Raw genomic sequence first — 25,622 nt, 5'->3', positions numbered from 1 at the left:
AAATAGAGGCACCTGTGTGTAATCTACTCTCAGTATAATTACAGCTGTTCTTTTAGGCCCTCAGAGCTATGGTCGGAGTGTGTTGGTCACTGAACAGCATAATGAAGGTCAAGGAGCACCAGAGAGGTCAGGGATAAAGCTGTGGAGAAGTTTAGAGCAGCCTTAAGTTATACAAAGATTTCCCAAGATTTAAACATCTCCCGGAGCAACTGTTCAATCCATTGTTCGGAAATGGAAAGATTAAAGCACCACTGCCAACTTACCAAGACACGGTCACCCATCTAAAATATCAGAGCGAACAAGGAGAACACTGGTCAGAAAGGCAACCAAGTGCCCCAAGATAACTCTGGAGGAGCTGTGAAGTCCTGCCGCTGAGCTGGAGGAATCTGTACATGGGACAACTATAAGTCGTATCTACACAAATCTGGCCTTCATGGACGAGTGGAAGAAGAAAGCCATTATTGAAAGGAGGCCATAAGAAATCCCGTTTGAAGTTTGCTAGAAGTCATATGGAGGACACAGCTCCATGTGGAAGAAGGTGCTTTGGTCAGATGAGAGAAAAATGTAACTTTTTGGCCCAAATGCAAAACATTATGTATGGAGCAAACCTAACACTGCTCATCGTCCTGAGTGCACCATCCCCAATGTCAAATATACGGGGGGGAACATCATGATGTGGGGCTGCTTTTCCTCAGCGGGGACTGGGGAGACTGTAAGAATAGTTGTGAAGATGGATGGAGCCAAATACAGAGAAATTTTGGAGGAAAACCTGCTGGAGTCACAAGAGAACTGAGGCTGGGGCGGTGATTCACCTTCAGCAGGACAATGACCCTAAACACAAAGATAAATCTACAATGGAATGGTTTAAAGACAAACATATTAATGTGTTAGAATGGCCCAGTCAAAGTCCTGACCTAAATCCTATTGAAAATCTGTGGAATAATCTGAAAACTGCTGTTCACAAACGCTCTCCTTCTAATGTGACAGAGCTGGAGTTGTTTTTTTTAAAGATGAATGGGCTAAAATGTCAGTCTCTACATGTGCAGATCTTGTAGAGTCAAACCCAAAAGATTTGTGCTGTTATTGCAGCAAAAGGGGGTTCCACAAAGTATTCATTCACGCTGTATGATTACTTATGCAAGCCCCACTTTTCACTTTTCTATTTTTTGAAAAATAACAGAATCATGTATCATTTCGCTTTCACTTCAAAGTTGTCGGTTACTTGTGTGTGAACGTTAAGTAAAAAAATCAAAATAAAATCTTTATGTTTAGGGTTGTAAACATGACAAAATGTGCAAAAGTTCAAGGTGTATGAATACTAACGAGAGGCACTGTAGACAACTACATATGACGACTGTCTGAGGTACAAAAACGATCTAATCAGGGCGTTGCTTACTGGCCTAGTATCAATAGCTTCTGCCTTATACGTTTTTGTTCTGTTCTCTGGCTCAGTTGGCTCATAGTCGTCAGATTGCTGAGAGAAATTCACTTAAACATAAGTTGATAAATCCTCCATCCTGTCTAGATTTAAAAAGGCAATGAAATAATGAAATGGGACATAACTAATTCATATTAATTATGTGATTATGTATAATTAGGCTAATTTTGCTCTTTATGAATATGTACTGGACTTGTCAAATTGAGCATCGTATAACAGTTAATATTGTTATAGAATGTGAATTTGATGTAAAAAGTTTGTTTTCATGTTGTTGAGTTTACGGACGTCTGCCCAACTCTTCTTTGGTTGTAATGATTTGGATCTTATGTGGAGAGTGATGCTTTGAATGTGAAATAAAATTAAAAACTTAATTAAACTAAGATTTTAACTCTACATTGCCCCAGCTGAGCTGGCTTTAGGACTCAAGGAAATATGTCTAGGATGTAATCATATTGTATTTTTCAATTGTTTTATCTTTCTGTGAAGCATAATGGTCTTCCTGGATTTTTTGTAAATGGATATATTTACCTTATTCCGCCCCGCCCACTTTTACCTCTTTTTGCTTTGGATCGGCTCTTCTTGTCTAGACAATAAATGCACCAAAACTGAGAACTTGTCTCACTACCTATCCCTTCAGGTTTTCCATGGTAAGTTGGTCCTAAGATGGTCAAATATTGTATGAAAAGTAGGCGCACAACGGGATGAAACTATTATGCATGTTTTAGATTAATGGAGTAAAAGGGCAAACTGAAAAGTAGCTCACCCAGACACAGGCAGAATATGTGTTTATATTGGCGGTAGCTCTTATTCATCTATATCTAAAATAGAATTACTATCATTAAGAAACATTCACTTTGACTGTTGTGTTGTATATATTAAAAGCTAAAAGTTTTGATATAAAGCTCAAGTGGAACCTGGCAGGGTGCTCCACACATGCAGCAGAGAAGAGAAACCCAAGCGGATCATGAGATGAAAGCCTCCAGCAGCACCGGTAGCTATTTGATCTGCCGCACTTACCCAGCACCCATAGGGCCACAAACACCAGACGCTCCAGCCGCAGGTCAGATGTCCACTCCTGCGTCAGCGTAACATTGTATGGAGTCTTCGCTTGACGCACATTACACACTAAGCATTATTTGTGTGTGCCATGTCTGGAAGGTTATCAAACTATTTCATTTCACATAACACAGAGCAGATTGAACAAATGTAAAAAATCTAGTATAATACATAAAAGAGTAGATTTTTTTTTAAAGGAATAAAGCTACTTCGACATCGTAACATAGAACATAGAAAATATATGAATCCTAACCAACGTAGGCAAAGTTGTGCTGTATTGTTGTACCTGCATCCAAAGTACAACTTCAAATATTTCTCTATTTGGCCAAACTGTCCAGTACGCTTCAGTCTGAGATCTGCTGCCACCTTCTGGGCATGACCACCCCCGGACAAACCGACACTCAACTGACTCCAGGGCCAACACGGAGCGCCACTGAGACCACGGACGTCTTTTATATTTGTCAACAACTGTCTATTAGTGTCCCATCACTTATTGATCAGCGACAGATGTGTTGCGACTTCCAAACATTGGTCATTAATGAGAGTAGCGTGAGCCATGTCGACATGTCTGCTTTAAATATGCATTAGGAGGATTGTGTTCTTTAAGCTCCATTTAACATACGCAAGGAACAGTGCAAACACGTAAACAACTTTAAACGTCGCACAGAAAGCCGGTCGAGGTCTGTATTACTGTATTATCTGTGAAGATTGATGCGCCTGTTAAAGAAATAAGGGATTAACAAATAGATAAATCAGTAATAATTCTTCAGTTAAAAACAAACAACATGAGTATCTGAATTGAAACTCATTTATTCAGTTGTAAGAGTAGGTTATAGATTTAGTCTAACACTATGATACAATTTACTCCAGTTCCAGCTTTTTGTCTATTATCAGCAAACGACTCCATCACTTATTATTGCAACAGATTCAGGTTTCTATTATTCACATACGAAAAAAAAACAAACAATCAATTTAAAAGCGTATAGCGGTACATGTTTCATCAATACGGCTTCTCTCTTGTGTGCCGTTGTTCTGCACCAAGATGACGTGGTAAGTCACAAGCCACAGTAATTCACACTAATTCAATCGATAGCACGCCATAGTCATAAACAATCAGCAACTGTAAATCGATAGGCTCATCTGGGAGTAGCTTTGTCTGGGAGCGGCGCCGGAGCTGAGGTTCATCGCTCGGCGCCACGTCCTCTCCCTGTATTAATCCTGACCGCCGCACAGGTACAGCAGGGCCTTCTGGTAGTCTCCGGTGGTGTCCTCCTGGAAGAGCAAAACCGTGGCAAGACAATCAAGTTTATTGGTAGAGCACAATTCATGCTGAAGGCAATTCAAAGTGCTTCACAGCTATAAAACCACAGGAAGGCAGAGAAAATCAATCTATTAAAATACAGCTGAGGCACTGCCTAAACCTGACTCTGGGAGCCACCAGGAGGCTAACATGTCAGAGATGTGCTATGGTGCTAAACCGTGAAGAGAAACAAGCATGGATTAGTCTCTACTACACCTTTGATCTCGGTAATGTTTTTTAGATGGTAGAAAGCTGCTGATGTTATTGCTTTGATGCGGCTGGTCCATGATTACCCCTAGATTGTTAATATTGTTTTTAAGTTTTAGAGAGACAGACTCGAGGTGACTGACAACACTTTCTCTTTGTGTCTGTGGGCCAAAAACAATGATTTCTTTTGTTTTTGTTTAGTTGGAGACAGTTGCAGTTGGAGTTTGTGTGTATGCAGATTGAACAAATCAGCACACACAAACTGATCTGTTCGATGTAATGACAGGGTGTGTCTACAGGTCCATGTTCACCTGCCGCCATTGAGACATACATCTGAGTGCTATCTGCATAGTTGTGATAGGACACGTTATAGCTGACCCAATGGAAGCAGGTATAGGTTGAATAACAGGGGTCCCAGGATAGATCCCTGGGGAACCCCACCATCAAAAGAGGATGTGTTTTTTATATTGATGGGGCAAAACCGGAGCACCTAGAGGAAACCCACCCAGTGTTTGTCATAGATTTCTGCTCAGGCTATGGGAGCACTGGTTTATAGACTCTTGAGGTGAATCAGACCATGAGAGGGTCCCGCATATTCGATTGTGGGAAAACAGTGCTCTCACACACTGAGAGAACATGCAAACGCCACACAGAAAAAAACCCTGTGATTATCTGGCTGGATGCATCAGCTGTTGCCTACCATTCACCAAAACATCCGGCGAAAATTGCGGAAGTAAACAATAACAGCGATCGTTCGTATTGAGCTTTGAGACTGAAATAGGCTACCGTATGTAAACAGGTCATGTTTGTAGAGATCTAAACTACAAGGCTATCAGGTTGTATGCATAATATGGCCCATGCATATCCCTACAAAAGGTATGATAATAATTTCCACATTGGCGGCTCTATTGTGGTGCCAGAGAAGTAAACGATGGGCTGTTGTAAAGAACATGGAGAAGCTTGTCAAGCTTGTCAAGCTCATGTAGCCAGAGGGTGATTGCATTGTAAAACAAATGATTGTTCATCAGAAAAGCATTGGGGTCATAGATAATGCGATGTTTAATTATTAAAACCCAGTGTTCATTAAAAGTCCACAAACGTAGCTTAAAGCAACACATGCCATCATCGAACTAAATGTCAATGTGCTAAGGTTAAGAATGTTTTCATGACCTTTGATTTTGTGTGCAGAGCTACATTACATAATCCCAACTTCAGTAATTGGCCAACACTAACAGATGTTCGATTTCAAAGCCAGGTAGAGAACAATGTACCGTGACATAAATATGTGTTTTATTTATAGCATCAATTACAGCTACACAGACTTAAGGTTACAAGCTACACATGAATTTGATGTCAAGTCAGAGAAATTACTAAAACATGGCAGCCTGAGAGATATATTGCATTACAAGACTGTGTTCACCCATCAATGGTTCAAATCACATTTGTTTGTTTTTCAGGCCAATTGAAAGTGTAGATACACTGTTAGTAAGGAGATGAATCCGAAAAGTAATTGCCCATTTTTTGCCCCTTATTCAGTGGCATGCTGGGTAAAAAAAGTAACAACACACAGTCACAAACTCGAGTCATCCCCTCATGAGTCAAGTGATTACCCGGGTGAGCTAAACTACAATCGAAATGTGGGCTGGCCCAAAACCCAGAAGGCTCAGGCTGACATGAAGTCTCAGGATGCCGCAGGACTTTTTTCAATGTTGACTCAAGCCAAGCTGATTTGAAACTCCCAAAGCAAACTCCGAAGCACAAAATAAATCCTCTCACTGTCTTCAAAAAGTTTCACAAAGCCCATTAAAGACCGGATCTTTTGTTTGTCCAACGCTGATCCACTGTGAAGCATCTTTCAGTGTCTCGAAAAGCACAGCGAAAGTAAAGCGTCTTTTGTTCCTTTTTGCTATTAGACTAATCTAAATAAACATTACAACATTTTGATATGTCTAGGAATCTCTTAGTCAGTCGGGTTATTCAAACATCCAGTTCCCCACATACTGTATTCCTTCAGAAGACATAGAGCTTAAGTAAGCACACACACTCGACCAATACCAATTGTGACCTACTGGCACAGAAAGCCAAAAAAAAAAGCAAAATTCAGGACAGATAAATAATCTCCCTCCACTACAAAGCATGTGCCACCTACAGCTCGCATCTATTGTTTGTAGTCCTTTACAAAAACTCTCTCCCCTCTGCCAGCGAATGAGAAGTTGGTCAGTCTTTTGTGATTAACCTGATTTTTATGCCTCGTTTTCCCTTTGGATCCTTCCAGTTTGTAAGTAAATCGTCTGCAATATTAAGGCTAAAGCTGACTGATGACCATTCACCACACGTGAGTAAAGTTAGAAGCTCTGAACAAACAGCACAAATCCTCAAACCGTACTTTGATAAGCTCACACTGAGGCCCATTCGGAACACGGGTGCTTGGTGTGGACATCACCATGGGGCGTAGATGGCGTTCTGTGGGGCCCAGAGGAGCTAGTTTCGGGCGACCACGTTTGTTTTGAGTCGGTGTCTCTCAGTCGCCGCACTAGGAGCACTGTGAGGGGCCTGGCGTTTGCGGCTCGCGAGTGAATCAGCTGGATATTAGAAGGAAATGTTTCTACTGTGTTTTAGAATTGTCGGACTCACTGAATTGGGCTCCCGGACGCTCATTTAGTTACAAGTGTCGTGCTTAAATGTGCAAACTTCTTTGTGACAGCAAAATAAATAAAAAAGCGAAGGGATTCTGAGAACACAATTCACCAGAGACTGCCTATGCTGTGTTTGAACGGGGACCGAGCGTTATAAACAGTTAAAGGGGCTAGATGCAAGTTTGTACTCACTACTGCCACCTCAGGTCTTATGCGTAACTGCAGCTTCTATATTAAGCTCGTGCATGATGGCAATTCGGACCGAAGTGACACCTTTTTGAGTGACAGTGCAGGATTTTAGAGGCAGTTGTGGTGAACATGTCTGAGCTCATTCTACACCTTAGGACATTGTTGGAACATTTAGGGGGAGGAAATTAGATAATTTTTAAAACTCCTTGTAGTCCCTTTAAAAGAGCTAGAACATCGTGCACTTTGCTGCTTGGTTTGGGTCGCTTCAATGTAGATGTACTCTGAGCAGGTGAGACGGGGGCAGATGAGAGGAAACCTGAGCAGACATAGGAGCTGGAAGTCAAATCTTGAAGCTTGGGCTATTTTCTGATGTAAATGTTAACAAAACATAAACAACTATTCAAAATTCAGGCCTATGTTTATACTTTTGCTTTTGCGTTAAAAGAATCTGCAATCCAGGAAGTGTGCGCAACAATTCTTCTCCCATCACTGGGGTCTGTAGATGCATTTACCATATTTATAGTTATAAATATAAAAGGCCAATCTATATGGGCAAAAGCATCGTAAAAAGCCTGTAAAAAGACCTCTGAATTGCACACATGTTTGCCTTATTCCTACGTGCCTCTTCAACTCTCTCATCCATTCAGTTCTGGCCATTAGGGAGTGCTATTGAAAGGCGGCAACAAACTTTTCTCCACTGTAAGAACATCTGGCCTCAGGAGAATAGACACACGGGCCTCTATGAAAGGCAGCCTCATTACGATAAACAAGGCATTTAAAGCAAATCATTAATCTCCACTCCATCAGCGCGCTGCCATGAATAGTGTATAAGCAGCCCCAGTATAGCGCGCGCACAGATGGTGCCTGTACATGGGGAAACTCGAATCACTCGCCGCTGTACAGTAACACGTACCTGGATAGTGGTATACAGGGATGCGCCATACTTCTTCTTGAAGACCGCCCTGATGTCCAACATGTCCACTTCGCTTCGGGACACCATGACTCGCATCAAGGTTTCGTCGTCTGTTCCTGCGCGCTGAAGAAGTTGTTGTAATGTAATTTAGGGGATTTGTTGTGAGATATTTTCCCCCATATTGATCGATCTTCATTTTTGAGTCAATATTCTTTTGTGATTTGGTTTTCACTTTGACCAAATGCAGTAAAACACAGATCCAGCAGACCTTTTCGGAGTAATTATTTGCTTTAGGTTCCCATATTGTCCAGTACTTTACCTACCCTCATTGACTGGTACAGGGATTCAGCAAAGAAGGCTGGGACACTTCTGGTACATTTTACTGAAAAGAAAAGAAGAGACAATTGAATGAATCATGTAGCAGGAAAGAGATTGTGCATTCTCCTCCTTTCGAAGTAATCTGCTTCAATATAAAAGCTCACCAACAGCAACGAGCAGGTTTTCAAGATTCCCCGTGGTTTCGCCTTCAACGCTCTCCTCAATATCACAGCCGGCAATCTTCTTGTAGGCGGCGAAGACTGGGAAAGCAGACATAATGACAAGAAGCAGGTGACGAGGCAAATGTCCACACAGGAAAAAAAGCTTTTGTCTCTAAAATGCTGTGGCTTCAGGTATAATTGTTCAGCACCGCTTTCATTTGCTTCCTTAGCTTGGCGATGTTTTATAAGTGCCTTAAGAATATCTACCTGAAATCACACAACAAAATTAGACATGTTGCCAAAACTGTTCAGTCTTAATAGGTTTAAAAATACATTTGTATGCATTCATTCTTCTATTGCGTTCCTATTTTTGCCACTGCATTCTTATGTAAAGTTAAGAGATGCTGCTATCAGTGTTAATTTCGTCAACTAAAATATTTAGTCTTAATTTTAGTCAAAGTGATATTTTTGACGACTAAAATTGGACTAAAACTAAACTTAAAGTTTCTCATGAGACTAAATCTATGACTAAAATGTCCAGATATTTTAGTCGAATAAAATAAGACTAAATAAAAATGAAAAGGAGAGACTAAAATCATACAAACGTCTATTGACCTGATCTGAAAGAGCTTCATATCATTTAAATTCACTGTCAAATAAACAGGTCTGGGCTTTATTCATGTGGGAGCAGCTCCATGAAGTCGAGGACCACGATTAAATATGATTATAATGAATATTACAAATATAAGTCGACTAAATTGACATGCAATTTTAGTCGACTAAAACTAGACTAAAATTGAAACATTTTTTTTGACTAAATCTTGACTAAAATTAAATTACATTTTAGTCAAAAGACTAAAACTAAAATAAAATATGTTGTCAAAATAAACGGCTGCTATCTTGTTCCTAATGGTTCCTGCCTTCTGCTTTAGTCTTGGCCCCTGGAAACCCCAAGTATTGCCTGAAAACTCAGGCCGCAGACGCCCTCTATAACCTAGCAATAGCGTTAGGCGTTAGCTTTACGTCCCATAAATCCCGTGGAGGCAGGGCTGCTTTCGGAACACGCTTTCAGAAAGTTGATCTCATCTCCACGATCTATACCCTCTATCGACCTGGATGTACAGATATCCAGAGGCTGGCAGTCATTGATCCTCTCCACACCCAGCAGTGGCTTTTTTTTTTAACCCCCCGGACAGAGCAGAGTAAAGAGCAGGTGCGACATGCCGGTCCCATCACTCTGTCAATAGAAGGTAAATGGCTCTTCTCGCCTTGTTATTCAGCTCTAGGTTTTGCACTAGCTTCTTACCTGCGCTGCTAAATAATGCATGGTTTAGTCTGTCTGTGAGAGATTAAACGGGGGGATAAAAATAAAAAAAACAACAACCCTATTCATAAAGTTGTGTCTTCATCAAAAACATACCTAGAGTTTGTGTGTTGACTCGTCCATGGCATTCTTGTTTAATAACGTATTGCTTGCCTTTGTAGCAGGATAAAGTATTTTTTGGCTGTAAACATGCCTTCTAATTGTTTGAGGACACAGCCAGTGATACCTAAAGATGCAGCAGAGTTTTGGAGAGTTCGCCTCAGAGTTTCCCTGTGTCAGTATGTAAGTTCCCACTGACGAGAGAGCTGGATCCTCATAAGGGTTTAAATCCAACTCCTGGCCAGAGGGAACTTCAGAAAAGGCACATCTTCTTGGACGAAAGGCGAAACATCTTCAGCACAAAACTAAAAGTTATCTGGCCTTGGCTATTATCGAGTTACATATGCTGCTCATCTGTAAACTGTAGTAAATTCGCAAATTCCCGCTAGCAAGGTCTAGCTATCTCGCAAGTGGGAAGTTAAGAACTGACAACTGCAATATCTATACTCTAAAATAACCTTGTAAAATAACGACTTTCTGAAAACCTGTGTTGCATGTTAATAGTAAATGTGAAAGTGTCAGCAAAAGTTCTGATGTTGAACTGTTTTTTTTTTAGTGCTTTAGCGGCTGTTTCCCCTCTCACCTCAAGAAACTTCATCAGCAACGAATGGTCTTTTAGCAGCAGGTTGATTCCTGTATATACTGACCCAGACGCCAAGGGTTTACCTGTTGTTAGAAGCTGATGAAGCTTCTTGACGTGAGCACTGAAGCGTATGCATCACTAAAACAACCCAGCACAGATGACGGCTAAAGAACCTTTATCTGTGATGTACGATTGAGAGCTGGCACAAACCAGGAAGCAGTGACTCAGGAAGAACCTCCAATCAACTCTTTCATATTTATCAAATTTTTTCATGTCACGTCTAAGTAAGTGATCATTTTCAACGACACTCCGCTGCCCTCTTGAGGTCACATGACACTTTTTTTTAGAAGACATATTTTTTAAGTTAGGCCATGTTTTTAAAGATGATCAAATATACAGGGTTGTCATGGAAGTAACTAAGATTGTTTGAGAAAAAACCGCACACTTTAAATTAAAAGCTAAATCACTCATTACCTTCGAGGAGATGCTCGGTGCTGCGGTTGCCAAGGATGTTGATGAATTTATCCTCATCTGTGCCAAACTTCCCCTCACCGGCAGCGTACAAGTCCTATAATGGCAGTTAGACAGTGGAGCAGCTGTGCACACGCGCTCTGCAGACAGGACTTTTCGGGACACACCGGCAGAGCGCGAGTGACAGCGCTGATGTAAGACCTTGTACAGTGCCAGAGCAGAGCAGGGACTTTTGTTTTTTTTCCCTACCAAATGTCTCTCCACCTCAGAGAGAAGGCAAAATAAATGAGGTTTCAACCCATTGCAGATTAAAGGAGCATCGATTTTAGAATTAGATCACATACAAACCTGATGTTGTTGACATTTGGTGATACTAGACCATTTGGTCTAACGGTTATTGATCAGAGGGGCATGTTTTGTCATTTACACGAAAAGTCTAGTCCGATCCAAATTGGGTATGGGAAGGCGGGCTGGTGCGGATGGAAAGTTTGTGGATATGGGGTTGGATGTGGGGGATGGGTGAAGGTTTTAGAGGGTATAGGACTGTGTGAGTGAGGGCATGGGTGTATGACTGTGCAGAACAGATGTTGACGACTGATGCTTTGCTGAGTGAGGGGTGTGTGGTCTGGTTGGGGACAGAGGATGGAAATTAGCTTTAGCTATAATCCTGCATTTTAAAGGAATAGGCCACCGTTTTTTCCATACTGAGATATGTTCTTACCTTAGCTTTGAAGAGTTCTTTAGGACCTGTCTGGTCTTCCCCCGTACCTTCTATCACGTAAACACAACACAGACAGCGTTAGCATCTAGCCTCTCCCCCTCTCCACTATAGCTCCAAAACAGGTCAAGATAGAAGCTACCAAGCTCTTCCACGCTTTCCCTATTTAAATATGGTTACGTGAAGTGTTCCACTACAAAGTATAATTACACAAAATTAAACAATGTGGATTTTCTAAGCGGATAAAATGGGGAACTATATTGTAAGGCGTAATAATACCAGGAGTAGTTCGAAATCCGCGCAGTAATCTTCACTTTACTGCGCAGTAATCTTCACTTTACTGTGCGGATGCCAAATTACTCCTGGTATTATTACGCCTTACAATATAGTTCCCCCTTTTATCCGCTTAGAAAATCCACATTGTTTAATTTTGTGTAATTATACTTTGTAGTGGAACACTTCACGTAACCATATTTAAATAGGGAAAACGTGGAAGAGCTTGGTAGCTTCTATCTTGACCTGTTTTGGCGCTATAGAGGAGAGAGGGAGAGGCTAAATGCTAACGCCGTCTGTGCTGTGTTTACGTGACTGAGGGCACGGGTGAAGATCAGACAGGTCCTAAAGAACTCGTCAAAGCTAAGGTAAGAACATATCTCAGTATGTAAAAACGGTGGCCTATTCCTTTAAAATGCAGGATTATAGCTAAAGCTAATTTCCATCCTCTGTCCCCAACCAGACCACACACCCCTCACTCAGCAAAGCATCAGTCGTCAACATCTATTGTGCACATACACCCATGCACTCACTCACACAGTCCCATGCATTGTCCTGTTTAAATAAATAAATACAAAATACAAATTGCCCCTGGGAGCAGCAACTCCTGGCAGGCTGATTATGCAGATAATTTTTAGTTTAGCTTTGTCTCGCTCATGTTGTGGAAGTTCAAAAAGTGCGTTCAAAACTTCTGTTTGGGGCTAACTGTGATGCCCTATGGATCTGCATTAACAGACACCAGAGACCCCACGCAGTTTTTATGCCTAAATCCACCTAAACTTTTGAACAGAGGCTGAATGCTAAGATGCTATGCTACGTTTGGCTCCACCAGGTTCTTCTTATTTGATGGGGTTAAACTATAAATTCAACAAGTGTGCAGTCAACTTAGTGTGCAGTCACTTTAAAAGGCTGCTTTATATGTAACTAAAAACATGCACAATAGATGCCCCTCTGGGGCCAGGACTCCCCTGAAAGAGATTCTTAATCTCAGTGGGACTATCCTGGTTAAATAAAGGTCAACAAATAAATAAATAAAATGATGGTTTTATTGACTTTATTGGTGCCTGCTTCTTGTTTTCACACGACTGATCGTAGCTAGCTATAGGACTCCTCTGTTATAGTCACATTCTCAACACCGACACAGAAACTAAAGTTAGCTCTCCTGTCATCCTCGTTGGACTAGTAGCTATCACAATGTTCCTTTTGACAGCCTGATATTCAGCTTCCGGGGCAGAGGAGCTTACGTGGGAACTGTGATTTGGCTTTCGGATTGGCTTTCGGATTGGCTGTCATATGGCTACAAGATTTAGACTTTCTCCTTCCACATGTAACTGCAGATTATACACTACTTAAGAGCTTAGTTTGTATTAACTGTAGGTTTAGACTAACGCTTTCCAACTTGAAGCTATATGTACAGTAAGTGCTCATATTGTACTCCATTGATCTACAAAGCTCTTTAAAATCTTTTACATACTGGATTTCTTACATCTATGACGAATGTTGCTTTACATATTAGATCCTTAGTTTGCTCTTTAATATTCGATTTACTTTATTCAGTTTTTAATATTGTTATTGAGTCACAGTGACAGCAGCTTGATGGACCAATGTAGTTAGTCTAAGCCAAAGTGAAAGCTGGCTAATATGGACTCGAGAAGTTAGCACTAGTTACTTTAAGATCCATTGTTTATAGTTCTGTCTTCACCTGGAAGTTCTTTTTCTTACCTTTGCAACAGGGCTCTATGCCATAAAGGAGCAGTTTAACAAATCCACCAAGGATGACAGCAGTGTGTGCGTTTGCCAAGATCCAGGAAGTGTAATGATAGATGATTGATTTTTATTTTTGTACTAGCCTGTTTTACGCATCTTGAGGAATTCGATCTATTTAAAAGTGCTGCTTCATGTTTTGGCAAATGTTGAACAGTTTCCTATTTCAGACTTACCTTTGCATCTTTCTCGATCTTTCCTTCATCCACTCCTTCCTCTCTACTCGCCTACTCTCCCACACGAGCGAAGTGAGAGGCAGGCAGACAGGAGGACAAACAGAGAGCAAAAGTAGGTTAGTGTGGATGCTGGAAACATAGCAATCCCCAAGCCTCCCTCGACTCTTATAACCCCTTAACAATGTATCATCGCCCTTATTGCATTTTACTGCATGGAGCAGGCGTGGGTGAGAAGAGCGCGAACCTTGTCCCTCGTACCCGGCAACAAAACAATCTAAACCTCTCATGATTTGGTAATGGCTTCACCAGAAGCTCTCATTATCTGGAAAGGGAAACATAAGTCCCTGTCTACCTGCAGGAGGATCACCAGCATCTTCTGATAGTGGCCCGAAGTGTCACCGCAGACATCCTTCTCCAGTTTTCCGCCGAACTCTGGAGGGACAGAAAGAGGAGAGGAGTGTCACATGATTGTTTACACTAGTATGTGATTCTCATCAGGGCTGCACGGTATGAATAATAATTACAATATTCAAAGGCTTGTCTTGAATATTGTGTACGATATTATTGCAATATTTTACGAAACCATTTTGACATTTGGGAAATCACCTTTTGCACATATTTTCCTTTTTACGCAAATACTGCCTCACCTAATAATTTGGCGATACATTGTGCACTAATGGATGCTGTGATCACCTTCAGCTTCTGTTTGCACATGCATTTTCCGATAGAGGAAAGGTTTTAAGATAATATAAGATAAGATAATCCTTTAATTCAAAGCCAACGTGCTAAAACTGTTTTTGCACAAATATAGAGTATGCAAAAGGTTACAAAAGAAGTAAAGCTGTAATACATATGTGCAAAAGGTGTCACAGGTTACACTTTTGGGGCCACTGGATCCATCACACTGATTCTCCTTTGAAAATCAATTCACAGATCGACTGTAGTTGAAGCGAGTTGAACAAAATAAACCCCCCAAAGCAGCACCTGAGTCTGTGAGCCAATTGAATGATGAGATTAGATTATGAAACACGAATAGTTTGGACCCTGTTGTGGTGTCACTTCATGAGGTCGGAACTTCTTGGCACATTGGTGGCAAAAACCACTAGAATATTCTGCAGGGATCTCCTGACATCATTCAACGCCACTGCCCTCAGGAAAGAAGACATTGGCACCAGCCTGGGAATCTGAATAGTCTGTGATGTAACTCATATAGTGGAAAAGGCTCAGTGTCTTTTGACGTCCGTAATGTCCTCTCAATAGAACATCTAGACGTAATAATGGACATAAACCTAAATACTAAACGTCATATTAAAGTGATAGTCTGTAAGTTTGCAAAGTGAGGAGCGAAAGAGTGATATTTGAAATTCCTCCCCTCTTGGACCAGAAAGTCATTCTTAGTTTGCAAAATGAGGAGAGCAGGAACAGAATTTTCAAAAGTGAACAATAAAGCTCCTCCCCCTCCCTCCTGATTGGACCTGACAGGCAGGAAAAGCTTGTCTCATTGGTCAATGTGGGACCGTACTAGGCTCTGATTAACTGCAGATATCCGGGAAGTGTAACCTGTGAAAACTTTACAAAATAATAATATATGTTATTAGTACTTGCAAAAAATTGCAAAACATTTAAACTTCCAGACTATCACTTTAAGTCTATAACATCAGTAGCCATTATTATCTTAAAACTAACCTAACTAACCTTTGAAAATAATATTCAAATGATACTCAATTTCCTTTAGTTTTTTTTTAATCTGAAAGAGTTCCAAGTACCCCCTGCTAGGTGCTCAAGCACTCCCAGGTCCTGGTTGGAAAACAATGAACCCGGCCTGCTCACTGTTAGACACCTGCAATAGAGTACATACAGAACGCTGCTGCTCGAGTCCTGACCAGAACCAGGAAATAGCACTATATTAGTCCAGTGCTCAGGTCTCTACACTGGCTTTGCTCAGAATATATTAGTTTTTTAGCCTGGCTAACGCCAGGGACCACCAATTAATTTTCTCGTAGCAGAGGTGTGGTTTACACCCATAGCCGTTTATTGGGCGCTATGAATGTCTATCATGCGTCTGCACGTAGCCACAGCCAATCGTGTCATTGTATCCGTGACGTATGACGTACCCGCTGTAAACTTTCGAGCTCAACTATTTAGAACACATCCTAAAGCTTGATCGAAAAATAGCGTCGCGTCTGCTGCTGTCATTTTTGATCAGTAAATAAGTAATAATAATAAATATATAAATAAAATAATAAATCCGTAAATAAACTACAAGCTTCCGTACATTGAATAGCTCGTCATCGTCTTGCCGTCCCTCCTCGTTCTGTGATTGGTTCCCAAATCCATGCGAAAATTTCAGCCATGGTCCCCAGGCTGCTGTGCAGTTCGAAATGATTCGAGCGCACACAACAGACACACAACAGTCTGGCGTTTTTATCAATCTTTCTTAACTTCTGTTTTAAAATTCTTATTTTGTTGTTTTTGTGTGTGTTTTTGTGTTGTTGTCAAGGACATGAAATGTGCAGCACACAAGTGAGACCAATCTTAAACAAAAAAATAAAAATAAAACAAATGAACTGACGCAGCTCTATAAGCAGCAACACTATTGCTTTAAGACCAATCGATGCTAATATGTTCAAACCAATTTACATCCTGCAGAACTACATTTCCAAACATGGCTCTTATGTAAACCACAATCATTTCATTTTAAAAACCCACAGTGTGACCGGAGCACAGGCACAATAACTTCACGTGGCAGTTATTACTTCACACAGAGGCGGCAACCTTTTCGAACGCAGACATATTTATCCATTCCCCCCCGTCGTTCCGCTGGTCACCTTTTTTGTACACTTTGATTATGTCTTTGATTTCATCCGCAGTTCTGGAGGCCAGGATTTCGATCAGCACTTCGTCATTAGTCCCCGCGCCCTGGGGAACACAAACGCAGTGTTATCCAGGTGATCGGCACAAATGGGATCAGCTCGTGTCAGGTGGTCTCACGGCAATCGCACTGGATGTCCAGATTCTGGCCTTTACCCTGGAAAGGTGTGGAGAAGATGAATAGGAATAAGACTCAATCAAGCAAGTTAATGGTACAGCAGATGTCATTCTTTTCCACCATCAGAAAGGATGTGCTTCCCAAGTCTTCTTTTTCTTTTTCTTTTTTATCTTATTGGGAGACCTGAAAGTTTGGTGATCTAAACACAGATGTGAAAGTAAAAATAAACTTGAAGGTTCAGCAGCTTGTTCATTTCTGTTTTGCTGTAAGTTCACTCCATTTAGCGACTGACATCAAGGTTTTCTTTACAGTTCTGTTACAGTAAACAAATTAGATGAAACTATGATGGGATTTCTGTGAGACTTCTGCTTTTGTGACAGCTGTCAAAAGTTGCCTTGAGCACCAGTGGAAACAATAAATACAATTAACCAGTGTGAATCAGATCCATTATGGTGCCTTTTCTAGCCTGAATAGTCAGAGAGAGAGACGAGGATAAATTGGACTGCGGAATCAGAGTTCACATTGTCAGCTCTGGCAAGACTTCCGTTTATATTTGTTTGAACATCTGTGGCCAAACAATACTGAAAAAACACAAATTCATTTCCATTTTCTTTTTACCTTGAGAGCCTTGTGGAGCTGGGTCGCATCGTAGAGGGTGCGCGGGGTCATCAAAGCCACGATCAGGTCCTCAAAGAGACCACCCAGCTCGGATTTGAGAGCACTCACCAGATCCTACAGCAACATTGACAATTGGCTGACATTGTTTTGGACATGCAAATTTAAAAAAACGAAACATTGAATTTACAGTGTTTTGCAGTGATATTTTGATAGTAAGCTATGGGCTGTGGGTTTATCGGAATGGTAAACAAATAAATAAACAAATAAGTAAATACCTTAAATGTGTGCACTCTGATATAATACTTATAGGATGATGTTTGGTCTGACAGTAAGACAAGACCTTAAACAATGAACATGAACACAGGTCGTCTATTTACAATGTTAATTCAATGTTATTCAAATTGTTTACATAATTTTTAATTCAGCCATAGAAATTAAGTATATAGAGAGAATGAAAAGGCTTTGGGGTCTGAACTAAAGCCCCTGGAGGTCCGGATTTGGACCCAGGTCCGTCAGTTGGAGACCCCTGATCTAGTCCCTTTAAGTTCTTACGTTGTTTATTGAACGATAATTCAATATAGTCATTATTGTGACAGGCCTACGCTATAGGCCTCTACACCATAATTATGTCCTTCCATAAACTCACATTGCTTTACCAAAATACAGCTAGAAACGGAGGGTTCTCTTTTTTCTCTCAAAGTATTTGGGAAAGTTTAGTAGGAAGTTTGTGATGCTGAAAGGCTTAATCATGACGAAAACTATGAGTCACGGCAAAGAGCAAGCATCCGGTTTTTCAATAACTGCTAATTAAAATTGAATGTGTCACTAAGAGGCAAAACAGTGTGTGTGTGTGTGTGTGCGTGCGCTGAATTTCCACATTCACAAATATGGCCTGGAACTTTCTTTTGCAGAAAAAAAGAAGTATCCCTAATGTCGATGGGTATTTTGTTCAAACCAGTCTTTATCTGTAGACTGCAAAGCTTCGATTCAGTACATTTTCCTCAAAGCTCAAAGCATTGATATTTCAGGAGCTACTCTGTGATTCTCTGATGTGTCCCCTTTCCCCCCTCGAGCCACTTCATCTATTTATTCTTCTGGCGGCAATTACGTTTGCCACAGCGCTTTTCAATAACCTGGGCAGAAAGCAAATTAACTTGGAGCTTTCAATCCACAGGTGGTCATAAAATAACCTGACAGAGCGGATGAACAGCAGGGGCAAAGAGAGAAAGAAAGGAAAAAAAAATAAATCACATGGACGTACGTACGTGAGTGTTTGCATTGAGTTGCCTTGTGTACGAAATGCGCGGTATAAATAAAGTTGCCTTGCCTTGCCTTGAATGGTGAAGTTTAGGTTATATAAAGGTCCTACTTCAGTAGCTTTTCTAATTATCTCTTGGGTTAATGATTGGTTTGATTCGTAGTGTGACACCAATGAAGATAACAATTTGCAATGTTTTTTTTAAGTTCAACATAGCAATACTGACTTTAGGAGAGGGGAAGTTCCATAATCCAAGAGTAGAACTGGGACTGGCTTTGATTCACTTTCAGCTTTCTCCATTTTATCTAGATATTAGACAATACATTTTCTAAAGCTGGTTACCTTTTCGGACAGTTTGATTTCTTATTCATGTTCTTGCCCGCACTTTATTCAATGTACGCACACACTTTTTAGTGCAATTATATCCTTGTTTCCATTGCTTTTTGTTATTACTTTTTGTTTATAGCCATACACTGCAAAATGGGCAGAGAGAAAGAAATTTCAAGAGTTGGACCCGACAGTCTCATTGGTCAAAGTTATGGCACCGGGGATTCTTATTGGTTGCTGAGATCAGCAAAGTGAAGGACGTTAAACAATACAAACACATGAAATATAATAATTGTAGGCCCATAATTATACACAGTCTCCTGAATTTGCAAAACACTGAAACTTACAGACTATCACTTTAAAGTATATACTGCATCAGGTGTGTGTCATACCTGACATAAATGTATTGAACTCAAATGGGGCACAATCTCACTTTTTATTTTTTACTTCACTATTTCTAATATTATTGCCTTTTTAGCTGTTCCTTTTGCTTGTTTTCTATTTATTTATCTATTTATTTTTTTAATTGATTGACTGATTACCTCTGATACATTCTTGAAAAATGCCCCATTGGTACGGTTTGCACGGCGAAAGTCATGGAAATTCTGCCTCTTCATGAGACCGAAATAACGGATATTATTACCAAACTTTTAAAGCAGTACTAAGTAACTTGTCTACCTTAAGAAATCCTTTTCGTAGTCCCTCTGGTGGTAATGCAAGTGTTAATGGGATGATTGGGGGGTCTTTCATCTCCCCCGGTGTCTCTGGCCAGAAAACCACAATTGCAACTTCGCTGCCACTGGGTCAGAGTCACCAATGCACACTAATAGAATCACTAAGACGAAGCTGACAGGCTAACGGGCAAAGCTAACTGAGAGCTAGCACCACTTAAACAGTATTTACAGCCAAGTTTGAGTGAAAAAAAAAAAGTTTCCATTGTGTAATTGGATGTACCATATCCTGTCTCTCCCTCTGTCTTTTCTGTCAGTGTAGTATTTACTCTCACGGACAAGTAGAAGTAAAAAAATGCAACATGCTACGACACCTGCAGTGGCGCTAATGGCCTCTCGGGGCACAAGTTACTTACTACTGCTTTAAAAGAGTGAAAAGACAAACAAACTGCCAATTAAATTTACAAGCAAAATGTATGTTATTTAGTTTTATCATCATTTTATATATGTTTTGGGCGTTTTGGACGGGACAGTTTGACATAGGAAAAGAGCGCGACGACAACATTGGGACATGACGCGGTTTATGTCACAACACTAAAGTCTGTAGGAGTTCTTCTTACCTTCCCGTGCGCCTTTTTGTAGGCCGCCTTAATTTGCTGGCGCTGCTCGTTGGTGCGTGACGTCAGCAGCATCAGGATGGCGTCTTCATCCGTTCCTGAATTCAAACAAGCATAAAACACCACCATCTGCCAACGCTCCACACTCCACTCACCACAAAACATCATGTACAGGAAGTAAAGTGAATAAACAGATAGAAAAAGCCCATAAATTAGCCGCTCGCCTTAATGAAACGTCAACCTCTAAAGCCAGAGATGAGGATTGGGAATGGACTTTGAGCCAATATTGATTCTCGTTTGGATATAACACAGCTCAGAGAGAATAAGAGCTGTGTGTGGTGGGGATGCAAATGAGCCAATGTGATTATAGAGCCCAGTCGACTGATGTACAGTAATGCCTGCTCCTAGTCATATATAATTTTTATTTCCTCCTGCGGTGCCTTCATATTTCCCTGCACCTGTTTATTGAGACAAAGCGTGAGGAATTTTAACGATGCTGTGTTTTCCTGTCTGGTTTTCCACAGCCGGGGCAGTTTGTCCTTTCCTGTGCCTGCGCATAATTTAGACTGAACTACTATATTGTTTATTTCAGTTGTTGATTGTCACTGCACACATTTTAATTTTCAGTTAAGGACTTTAACACCAAATGAAGAAAAACACATCTATATGTTTGATGTCATTGCCACAACATTGCATCCACACTATACTATATATATAAAGCAATATGCCCTAGATCCGAACACATTTTCTCCATCATCTTTACCCCAATCTAAAAGCTTCTTGACTGGAGAGCAACAGCGTAACGCCTCCTTTGAAAGTCGAGACCTACAAAAGTGATCGTCACTCTGTTGTCACATTGTCGTGGCGTTTTTGCAGCGAATTTGTCTCCTTTTTGTTGTTTTTGTTAGTTTTTATTCCTTTTTTGGTTGCCTCGCGTTTTTGTCACTGTGGCTTTTTTGTTGCTTTTTCATCGCTTTTTAAAAATTGCTTTTATTGTTGTGTTTTTGCCACATTTTCATTGTGTTTCCGGATTGTTTTGCGCCGCTCTTTTGTCCCTTTTTTTTGTTGCGTTTTCATCCTCGTTTTCGTCGCTGTTTTGATGTTTGATGCGGGAAAAATGGAAAACTGTGACATCTTCTGGCATTTCTTTCTGATTTTTGGCAACACAGCTACTTCCACTAATTCAAGGACACTGATTTAAAAAATATATGTTGCCCAATTCTTGTGTTAACATGAATTGTTGTATTGCTTTATGATCATTGATACTGACTTTATCATCCACATCTCCAAAAAATGTATGAACACAAAAAAGGAAATGTGAGTCTAACATTGGCCTTTTTTTTTTAAACTAACTCGTTTACCATATATGGGCATCTTTGAGGACCGATTAGACCATGTTAACGCAAGAATTTGGAACCAGCACCTTCGAAGTAGTAGAGATGAATGTGTTTCATTCTCAAAACATAAAAGTCACTAGTTTACCATAACATGAATGATAAGGTCATTTTTGACGACCGATTTGACCGTGCCAATAATCAGAGAGGTCAGTTTTTAAGCAATTTTTTTGAGTTTTCCCTCTGACTAGCACCCAAGACCCGTGATTTCAATGGCCGACACTACTGTATCCCTAATACGAGAGCTGAAGCCTGTATCCGCACCACATGGCCCACCAACTAGAGTGGGGCTCGGCAAATATTTTGAAGGAAGAAAAAAATCCATCATGTTAAAATAGATAATAATTGTCACAAAACTGTTCACTGTTCACTTCTTTTAGTACCAATGCTAAAAACAATTAACCCGGTGCAGGCCAATGCTGAAAGCTGTGCTGATAAACACATTCCCGTGAAGAATCGTAGTGTTAGTAGTGCGGTAGTAAAGTTAGGAATACGTTTGGATCACAACTAACAATTTAAAATAAACAAGTGCAAAAATAGGTCCAGGGACTTTGACAAATGTGCCCGATACATGGCACATCCTTCTGTTGTGACTTGTTTTGAAGTTTTATGTTACACTCAGGGGGGCGGAGCAAAGGGTAGGAATACAGGTCAGCGTAGCATTATGGTAACGAACTGCCCGCTCCAGTGTCACATGACGAAGATGACCTCATTTCTCAAAGAACTTACCCTTCCGTTTGTTTCCTTTGATCGACTCTCCAATGCAGTTTCAAAGGTATAGCCAAAGGACACGCCGCGCAAGATAATGATTAGCAATTAGACGACGCTAATGAGAGCCATCTAACCGAAATATCACGTTTGTTTCCTTGCGTTGTGGAGAAAGTAATACAAGGAAATTAAGTATTTATGGAGATTGTTCTCGAAGTGGCAAATGTCCCCCTCAACAAACACGTGAATAATGCAAGTGTCAAAGCTCTGGGATTAAAGCGGGTGTTGTTTTCACTGAAGGCACAGATGCTCCGGCTCCTTTTCTTTTTCCCAGAATACTTGCAAGTTCTGTTTCAAAAAGCATCAAGTTGAACAAAGACAGAAAGAAACGTCAATCAAATCCCACAAAAAATACGTAAAAAAAACGACGAAATGCCTTTAAGTTGTACCATTTTTACATTCTCCCGAGACATCATTACAGTTGTCGTATTAATTAGTACAAGGGAAAAGCTCTGCAGCGTATTTACCATTTTAATTAGTCCAAGCACGTTGAAAATGCCAAAACATTTCATCCCATAAACGCTAATTAGTGACTAGCGTTTAACAGATACGAAAAGGAAGATGTTGCTTCCTGACTGTATTTAGAGAACCAAATTAGTAACAGCCCCAAAAACAAAAACAAAAAAAAGGTCGGCATTCGGTTGTGCAGTTATGGAAAGGCGGATGCATAATATACTGAATCAAGAAATAATTGGCTATTAACTGCAATATTGTTCAGTGAGTATACGGTCTTTTACCCCATAGCTCTACAAACATGTTCTGAAATGCATGTGATTCTAGCGCTGGATTAGCATAGAGAGTAAAGAGGACGGCAAAGAACCGAACACATTGTCTACAGGTCAGCTTTACCCAAACCTAAAAGATTACAGCCTATAGGCCAGTGTAACGGCTCATTCGACAGTTAAGACCTCCACTTTTTTTACATTTTTCATCACATTTTTGCCACATTTTCATTGTTTTTTGTCACTTTTTTCATTGCGTTTTTGTCACTTTATTGTTGCTCTCTTTTGGCTTTTTTGTCACATATTTTTGCCACATTTTCATTGTTTTTTGTCACTTTTTTCATTGTGTTATTGTCACTTTGTTGTTGCTCTCTTTTGGCTTTTTTGTCACATATTTTTGCCACTTTTTCATTGTTTTTTGTCACTTTTTTCATTGTGTTTTTGTCACTTTGTTGTTGCTCTCTTTTGGCTTTTTTGTCACATATTTTTGCCACTTTTTCATTGTTTTTTGTCACTTTTTTCATTGTGTTTTTGTCACTTTATTGTTGCTCTCTTTTGGCTTTTTTGTCACACATTTTTGTCCCTTTTTCATCACTTTTTCGTCACGTTTTGGTCGGACTTTAGTTGCATTTTCATCCTCGTTTTCATCTCATTTTCGTTTGTATTCAAATATTAACGCTCCCAGAAGATCGGAAAACAAATATGGCGAAGCTGCATTTGGCTTCTGTGCATCCCCAGTGGAACTATGGAAAATGTTCCCCTTGTAGCCTCACATAATTTCAAAATCAAAGATCTTGGTAAAGCTTAAAAGTCAAATGATGTTGAAACGCCTATTCTTTATGTGGAAATAGTCAGAACTATTAATCCCTTATCCTTGCAATTATACATGAATGGTTCGCCCGGCCCGATACAGAACTATCTCCTGCCGCAAAAGGAGAAGTAACAGTCGTAATTTCGCAGAGTGAATGGAGGTCATCATGGAGCACTGACCGATTCCCTTCATGGCTTTGCGCAGGACTTCCGCGTCATGTTTTGCGTCGAAGTTGACGTAGGGTTTGACGCTGCCTCTGTAAGCCTGTGGGGAAGCACAAAGCAAAGCCGCTCCATCAGTTTCATGCTGCTGCACAGTCTAAGAAAGTATTAACACTGCTGACCTGATTATCAGTCTTATATCGTTAGCCACATAGCATAATTGCCAGTCATTTTGTATTGTTAAAATGGCAATAAGAGAAAAACAATGTGTTTCCTATAAATGTCTTTTTACATGTTTTCCAAAATCAAAACAAAAATGAGTTAGGCAATTATGCTATGTGGCTAACGATATAGAGGCTGTACCAGAATCAGGGGCAATGACTGAAATTTACCGACACGAATGGGATTCACCTGAACCATTACGAATGTTCCAAAACAGCACAAATATATACAGTAATTGGAGTCTGAATACTATGATACCATATGACTTTTTTTCTCTCTCTATTTAATTTTTGATAAATTATTATACATTTATTTTACATTTTTGAAATAGACCAATACCAATATATATATACAGTATATACCAAAATATACATGTATAAGATTCAAGCATTAGACTACTACAAATATGAGCGTTTTCTTTTTGCTTTGAATTGTTGATATATTTTTAAAAAATTGGTCAGTCTTGGTTAGGATAAGAAGCATTTACCCCTGAACTAGAAAATGATCAATTGAAGTCCGGGCATTAACTAGTTAACAGATTTCCGAACCTGTTTCTATCTTCATTCAAATGAATTGTGAAGCCAGTCCTTATATTAAAGTGATAGTCTGGAAGTCTAAATGTTTTATAAATTTTGTAAAATGAGCAAAATCAACCACCTGGTTTTGCTTTAATATAAAGTCCCTCCTTCCCGAATCTCAGCAACTAATCAGAGTCTAGTATCCTCCTGTTTTGACCAATGAGACAAGCTTTTCTTGTGAACCAGCCTGTCAGGTCCAATTAGGAGGGAGGGGGAGGAGCTTGATTGTTTACTTTTGAAAGTTGTGTTCCTGCTCTCCTCGTTTTGCAAACTAAAGGGCTTTCTGGTTAAAGGGGGAGGAATTTGATTGTTGACTTTCACATTTCACTCTGTGTCTCCTCACTGTGCAAACTTACAGACTATCACTTTAAAGTATGGCGAGGTGTGGTATGTCTGTTTCATGGCGCTTATATCATTTCTATGTTTTTTCCATTGCGATCTGTGTAGATTTGCATTTCAAAGTCTGAATTATGATCAGGACTTTTCGCTGATGTCAACAATATAAATGTGTCATCGCACTTTTCAATACAAGCTTTTTAGCATTGGAAAAGAAGACACACAATTGCAAAACTTAAAGATACTGTCTCTTGTTTGCTCCAAGAGGTTCTTCCCTCAAAAGAATAAAACCCGAGCAGATACACTTAATCTCCTCATAAATTTTTTAGCGCCCTGAATATTGCCACATGAAGGCTGCTGCAATATGCAAAATTTTACCCAAGGCCACTGGGGTCGTCCCAACTGTGGGCTCTTCTGAGTGTGCACTAAATCAAGACCAGTCACAGATATTGTCACAGGCAATTTAAACAAGTGCGACTCAAGCGACGGGTAGAAAGTGCCCAAGTGAACAGGACGGAGCTGGT

The 25,622-nt window shown here is 40.2% G+C and overlaps 1 protein-coding gene across 1 annotated transcript; it reads right to left on the bottom strand.

Moving 5' to 3' along the window:
* Positions 1-3,418: 3,418 nt before the first annotated feature.
* Positions 3,419-24,045, bottom strand: anxa5a (annexin A5a). Its single transcript, XM_079557322.1, has 11 exons — positions 23,981-24,045; positions 20,110-20,204; positions 17,234-17,347; positions 16,455-16,545; positions 13,979-14,058; positions 13,627-13,677; positions 10,699-10,792; positions 8,222-8,317; positions 8,063-8,121; positions 7,740-7,862; positions 3,419-3,766 (listed from the first exon to the last, which is right to left on the bottom strand). The coding sequence occupies exons 1-11, from the start codon at positions 23,991-23,993 to the stop codon at positions 3,707-3,709; spliced, it is 876 nt and encodes a 291-aa protein (XP_079413448.1). The 5' UTR covers positions 23,994-24,045; the 3' UTR covers positions 3,419-3,706.
* Positions 24,046-25,622: the final 1,577 nt, after the last annotated feature.

The sequence above is a fragment of the Gobius niger genome (assembly GCF_951799975.1).
Source record: "Gobius niger genome assembly, chromosome: 5".
Taxonomy (NCBI): Eukaryota; Metazoa; Chordata; class Actinopteri; order Gobiiformes; family Gobiidae; genus Gobius; species Gobius niger.
The sequence above is the reverse complement of the archived record's forward strand: the minus strand, read 5'-3'. Positions and strand labels throughout refer to the sequence as shown.